The 7,005-nt window shown below is 34.3% G+C and overlaps 1 protein-coding gene across 3 annotated transcripts in view; it reads right to left on the bottom strand.

The window, feature by feature from the left end:
* Positions 1 to 1,459: 1,459 nt before the first annotated feature.
* USP33 (ubiquitin specific peptidase 33) overlaps positions 1,460 to 7,005 on the bottom strand; it is a 53,916-nt gene continuing 48,370 nt past the window's right edge. For all 3 annotated transcript variants that reach the window (XM_072974181.1, XM_072974183.1, XM_072974182.1), the window contains 3 exons: positions 4,732 to 4,834; positions 3,021 to 3,089; positions 1,460 to 2,640 (listed from right to left, as the gene is read on the bottom strand). In XM_072974181.1, the coding sequence (XP_072830282.1) occupies positions 2,483 to 2,640; positions 3,021 to 3,089; positions 4,732 to 4,834 (330 nt within the window). In that variant the 3' untranslated portion in view covers positions 1,460 to 2,482. The remainder of the gene's footprint in view (positions 2,641 to 3,020; positions 3,090 to 4,731; positions 4,835 to 7,005) is intronic.

Raw genomic sequence — 7,005 nt, 5'->3', positions numbered from 1 at the left:
ATATCTTGGCTATTGTAAATAGTGCTGCTCTGAACATTGGGGTGCATGTATCTTTCTGAATTAGTGTTTTGTTCTTTTCAGATACATACCCCGGTGTGGAATTGCTGGGTCATACGGTAGTTCTATTTTTAGTTTTTTGAGAAACCTCTATACTGTTTTCCACAGTGGCTGCAGCGGTTTACATTTCCAACAACAGCTTATGAGGGTTCCCTTTTCTCCGCATCCTTGCCGACATTTGTTCTTTTTGATGAGAGCCATTCTCATCAAAAGTGTGAGGTGTGAGGTGACAGGTGTGAGGTGGTATCTCATTGTGGCTTTGATTTGATTCACTGATTATTAACTCTTTCCACCTCTGCACTCCCTCTCCCTGCTTTAGCTCTCACATGTTTATTTCATATAGCATGACTTCAACCTTAAAAACTTTACCATGTATTTCCTACCAAGGTTATTCTTTCATATTACTACAGTAGTTATCACATTCAAGAAATTTAACACTGATACAATACTATTATGTAATATATACTCCCTATCCAAATTTCCCCAATTGTCCCAGTATCACTCCTTATAAATTATTTCCTCCAATCCAGGATCCAACCAAGGATTACACATTATATTTTGTTGTAATGTTCTCTCAATCTTCATCAGTCTTTTTTGTCTCTCATAACACTAATTTTTTGAAGAGTCCAGGAAAGCTGTTTTATATAATGTGCCTTTTTAGAACAATTATCTTCATTTTCTCCCCTTAATGATTAAACTCAGAATAAATATTTTTGGCAGCCCTCTTACATAGATACATCCTCAAAAATTACACATTTTGAAAGGGAGAAAGAGATTAAGGGATTACACCACCAAGTGCCAATTATGTTAGGTATACAGAATACAACAATATGACCAAGTATGTTTTAAAAAGAATTCAATGAGACAATATATCATAGTGATTAAGAACACTAGTATAAAGGTACAGTGACTTTAGTTGGCGTCCCATACCTGCTACTTCTTTGCTTATGACTTTGGGCAAGCCACTTGACCTAAGTCACAGGTTGTAATGAGGATTAAATGTTAGTAAAGCACTTCAGTAGAGTGGCTGAAACACCATAAATATTTAATAAATGGCAAGCATTATTAAAAACAAATCTATTTTGATTATCTCCTAAATGCCAGGCATTACACTAAGCTCTGGTGATTCAAGATAGATCAATAACATCATTCAATCCTTGGAGAGGATCATAGTATAATCATGAGAAAGAAGAAAACTAAAAACTATATATTTTTTAAAAATTCAAATAGATTCTAATCATGGATTATTTAATTTCATTAAATACCAAAACTTTACATACTATACCAAATGCCTTCTTATTTTGCATACTTATGACTAGGAAATAACAAGAAGATATTAATATTAATAAACTTTATACCCTTCACTCTTAACATCTATTAAATAAATTCAACAACCAAGTTATACATTTTTAAATCATTTTTATTGAACTAATAACACTGTTTTAGCTGGTGGCAAGTGCCCCAAACCAAAACAAAGCCATTGTGAATGCTATTTAACATTCTCAAAGTAATCCAGTTTGTTTTTATACTTGGAATATAGTTAAACTTTTGACATCACATAATCAAGCAAATAGCAGTGCATACAATTATATTCAAAAAGACTTTTACGCATTTAATTTAAAAAATCATTCTGCAAGAGGCTTCAGCTTTATTAACAATCTCATTGACACATTCTATATTGCATGCTCTCAAGATAAAAAGTGCCCTAAAACCTACTCTAAATTTTTTAGTGATAATATGAATACTATCCAGGGTTATAGGAAGTTTAACATTTTACAGTATGAGAGGCAATAAATTACTGATGTCTGCTGACACAAATTCCACTCAGACTAAATACATCCTTGATACATTCAAAAAGACATTCTGTAAATATTAATATGCTAGTTTATATGCTGCAGTGCAAAGTGACACCCTACCAGTTTCCTGAGCTTGAGGAAATTAACAACATTTTCCTGACTACAACTCTCAATTTAAAATAGGCTCTTTATTATACGAAGCCATGTCAAAACTATACAATTAAATTAGGTTTTTGGAGAACTGAAAAGATTGGTCAGTTATGGTGGTTCAGGGTAATGAAAAAGTTTTCAAAGCAAAAGTATTTACAAAGCTACAAAGGATACTATGGATGTACATGTAGTATAAAGACCAAAGATAACCTACTGATTACCAAATGATCACAATTACCCCTTCTCTTTCAAAAATATTACACTGAAAGACTTTATGGTAAGTAATCTAGCACTAAATATACCAACCTGTAGAATATTATACATTTTAACACATTCTTCCATAATGCCCAGTAAGAAGGAATAAAAGATAAAGTATTAAAAATCGAGAAAATAAACATGCTTTTAGGAATGTTTCTGCATGTGTGTATGTCAGGGGAAGTGAAAATGATTTCTCATCAGAACTCTCTATATCCTCAAAATTACAAAGACCGAGTTTCTACTTCAATTTTTTCTTCTGTTTGTAGTACATCAGGATCAATGTGTACAACCGGAGGTCGCAGGATAACTTCGGGCCCTCCACCATATATAGACTGTAGAAAACTCCATGTTTCTTCAGAAATCTGACCAGAATCTGCTCCTAAAATTAAGTATATGTAAAGAAAGAACATTGTTTACAAACCTACATATTCATATTGTAAAATCTTTCATAATGTACCCTCCAGTATGAATCTTCTGGGAATAACTGAGAGCTTTTGGAACATGAATCTTCAGACTACCATCCCATACTGTTATAAGTTGAAACTTTATTGAAAAGTTATAGATCCTTTTCCCTAGCTCCCATCAACAGCCTTAAAACCTTTCCTCAGATAAAAATTAAATATTGTTAACTTTTCCAGTATTTGTCCTACTTCATGGATGAATGACATCATTGAAATGGGTAAAAAAAAAAGTGGTATATAGATGGCTAGTGATGATATATTCTTCACAGTGACAGATCATTAACAAGTAAAGGCTTACCTTGCCTGAGCATCACACTGCCACATTTAGTGACTGCAATTTTAGTGTTATCAATAGGACCTGGAGGATCTAAGTCAAAAGGAAAAACAAATCATCAAAATATATACTTTTCAAAGAAGTGTACCGAAGAACTGCACATTTCTGTGCCTGAAATAGCTGAAGGCTGGAAATGTATAGTCAGATTATTTTTCAGTCAGATTATTATAGTCAATTTTTAACTGTCTTCTAAGCATCTTCCTTTTAGGGTCTTACTTCCCTCAAAACAGAACCAGGAAATAAGGTGAGAGAGGTTTTCTCACTACTACCCAAAACGTAATAAAAATGACTTCTGGGGGAGGGTACAGCTTAGTGGTAGAGTGCATGCCTCGCATGCGCAAGGTCCTGAGTTCAATCCCCAGTAAAAAAAAAATAAATAAATAAACAAACCTATTACCTGTCCCTAACAAAAATAAATAACTAGATACAAATTTTTTTAAAAAAGAAAAAAGAAATGACTTCTTAACTATCCATTTGAGGCTTACAGGTTAAAATGTACTTTTTTATTTTTTTGTTTTGGGGGAAGAGTTAATTAGGCTTTTATTTATTTATTTATTTATTTTTAATAGAGGTGCTGGGGATTGAACCCAGGGCCTTGTCCATGCCGGGCATGCACTCTACCACTGAGTTATACCCTCCCTGATTTAAAATGCACTTTTAATACTAGGAAATAACAATTTCTTTGTAATTTAAAAAGAAATTATGCAATTCTTGATTTGTTCAGCTTATCATTAAACTAAAAACAATAAAAGCATTACAAGTGAAATATTAAAATACATCCTTTTTTCATTTAAGGAAAAAAAACTTGTTTTCCCCTTGAATACAAAAGTATAGTGTATGTTTTCAAAAACCATCAAGAAATAGAAGGCGTAAGGAAGAAAAAAAATACTGTTATCTCACTACAGAAAGATAGGCAAACTGTTTTAATATCTTTGTGGTTTTCTTGCCTATGTCTTTTTTTTTTTTTTAAATACAAGACGTTGAAACTACGTATACTGTATTGCAACCTTAGAACATCTTGGGGGGAGAGTATAGTGGTAGAGTGGGTGCTTAGCATGCATGAGGTCTGGGGTTCAATCCTCAGTACCCCTCTCTCCCTCTCTTTCTCTCTCTCTCGATACATATATAAAAATAAATACATACCTAATTACCTCCTCTACCCACACAAAAAAGAACATCTTATTTTTAAATTATTAAACAGCCACACAAATTATTTTTAAAGTCCACATAGTATCCCATGATAATGGATAAACCATAATTTAACCAATTTTATTGTAGGAAGAATTTTTTTTCTTTTAATTTTTCAATGTTAAGACTGCAGACTAATTCTATTCAGTTCCTCTACAAATATGCTAGAATTCATGGCAAGTTTTTAAAAAATTAAAAATAACAAAATTATAGGGGAGGGTATAGCTCAAGCGGTAGAGTGCACGCTTAGCATGCACGAGGTCCTGGGTTCAATCCCCAGCACCTCCTCTAAAAATAAATAAACCTAATTACTCCCCCCAACCAAAATAAAATAATAATAAAAAAACACAAATTATAAACTAGAACGTATGCTCCCAGAGGGCAGGATCTTGTTCACTAGTGTAATCCCAAGTGCATAGTGAAATTCAAATAACATTCATCAAATAAAATATCTGCAAAGAATTTCATTTTTCAGTTAAACACTCACCTCCATCTTTACCCTTCACAAAACTTTCCCATTCTCTAAACCACTGCATACTGATGCAATAAAAAGTAGTTGGAGAGTCCTCCTCTTGGAATGCTCTGTTGAGCTACAGGGGGGAAAAAAGTCAGTCACCTAATATTTAGAACTTGCTCTGTAACAAAACAATACAACCATTCTACTTAGCGTCTAATGAGGCTAATTCCTCACACACAAAAAATGTAATGTATATTGATGTTAAGTCATCTTAGTACCAGGATACATGGTAACACTTAACAAACAATCCTCAGTTATATCCCAAAATTTAGCAAGTGCACACAAAAGGGGCATAAAAGATTGGATAAGTGAAAACAGTCAAAGTAAAGGCTTCAAAACAATAAACACTCCACACGTTTATTAAAAATCTGATGTGTAAATCTCATTTAAACATACCATACCCAATGTCTACATTTTACTTCCGTTCACTTAAAATATTAGTAGACATGTTGCTATTACAAACAGAATGCTGCAACGAATAATCCTGCACAAGTCACTGCACAGACAACATACATATATGTATATGATAAATTCTCAAAAGCAGTGGGACAGTCCTTGAAGAGGTTCTACTCCCTCCTCTAGTCCTCAGGCCCAAGGAATGGGTATGTGACTAAAATTAGGCAAAACTACCAGAAATAGAAATCTTCAGAGGAGTAACCTAATTGGAATGGAGTCATTCCAATGTCAATTTTGTTAGCTGTAATGGAATACCTTGGTTCCTGAACTTCTGGAGGTCTGATTATTCAATTTTTCTTTTCAATAAATTTTTTTGCTTAAGTTAGCCAATCTGACTTCTACCACTTCCAACTAAAGAAACTGAATTGATTGAAAAACTGGTATAGAAAGAAAGGAATAGCAACAGAGCCTGAGGAAAATGAAGGGTATTTAAAAATTACCTAATTGTAAAATGTGAAAAGACAGTAAGACTCCTGAAAATATGTCACGATGGGTAACTAAATGCCCACAGTACATATTACCTGTGGACAAAGACAATCAAGTTCAGATCATTTCTCTCCTACAACCAAATCTAATCCAAACCCTGCCATTGATCCCAGAGAGCCTGAGAACAAACATCCCAGAAGTACCTCCGTGGTCTGACTCCATGATCTGACTTCATCTTCTAAGACTTGCTTCCTCATTTATTCACTGGTGGCCAGACAAACTCCTTTGTTGTTCCCAGAATCAAGCAGATATATTCCCACTTCTCAAAGCTTTTGCATGGCTATCCCTTCTTTTCACAGGAATCTGAATTATCTCCCCCACCTTCTTCAAGTCTTTGCTTAAATGTCCCCTTCTCAGTGAGGCCTATCTTGATTACCGTGTTTAAAGCTGGACCTCACTCCTGCCCTCATCACTGTACTCCTGATTCTGCTTATCCTATTAGATAAGGATATCTTTTCCTTTTCCATAGAACTCATCACCTTTTGACATATAATGTATTAGTTATCTAATAAATGTAAGTTCTTTGAGGGCAAGGATCTTCCTCGGACACAGGGTAGCTGCTTCCATAGAACAATGAAAGGCAATGAATAATGTTGTGACTGTCTCTGATGGTTAACAAAGAAATCAAGGCTTGTGTGTCTCAAGGCACTTTCTGTGATGCACAACTTATCCCTAGAGAACTGAGATTTCTGAAATGGAATGTTAGGCTGATTCTGTCAGATGAATCCATTTAATTCATAGCATTACCAGGTCTGGACCCTTTTAGAACTTTATCTTTGACATTAGCATATTCCTTCCTTATGTATCTAGGTGGGGGCTTTTTAAAATTTAGTTAAGTACAATCACCTCAGTAATTTAAAGGCATCTGTTTTTCTTTAGTTCTCAGAAACTACTCTATTAAACTGCTGCTCTAAAAGGAGTTCCTCCCCTTCATGCTCTCCTAAATACCTATTAGAAAAACACGGATTCTGTATCTATCAAACATGTTGAAACTTTTATTTTCCTTCTGTTTATCCTTGTGCTTCATTTTAGGAGACACCCTTCACTAGATCTTCCAGCACACTGATCTGCTCTCCAGCAGTATCTGTTCTGTCATTCAATCAACCCCTCTACTGACCTGGGTTTTGTTTTTAGGATACAATATCCTTATGCATATCCCTGAGGATCAGTCCTATTTATTTCAAGGTATAATTTAGGAAAACACAATTCTTTCTAGGTATTACAAGCTATCTAATGCCTTTTTAAACTGACCCAAGAGTCCAAGTTCACTGCTCAATCCAGGCAGTTACCTTTTTGCTTACT

Source organism: Vicugna pacos, chromosome 13 (genome assembly GCF_048564905.1).
Source record: "Vicugna pacos chromosome 13, VicPac4, whole genome shotgun sequence".
NCBI lineage: Eukaryota > Metazoa > Chordata > Mammalia > Artiodactyla > Camelidae > Vicugna > Vicugna pacos.
Note: the sequence above shows the minus strand (reverse complement) of the source record. Positions and strands in the feature narration are given on the sequence as shown.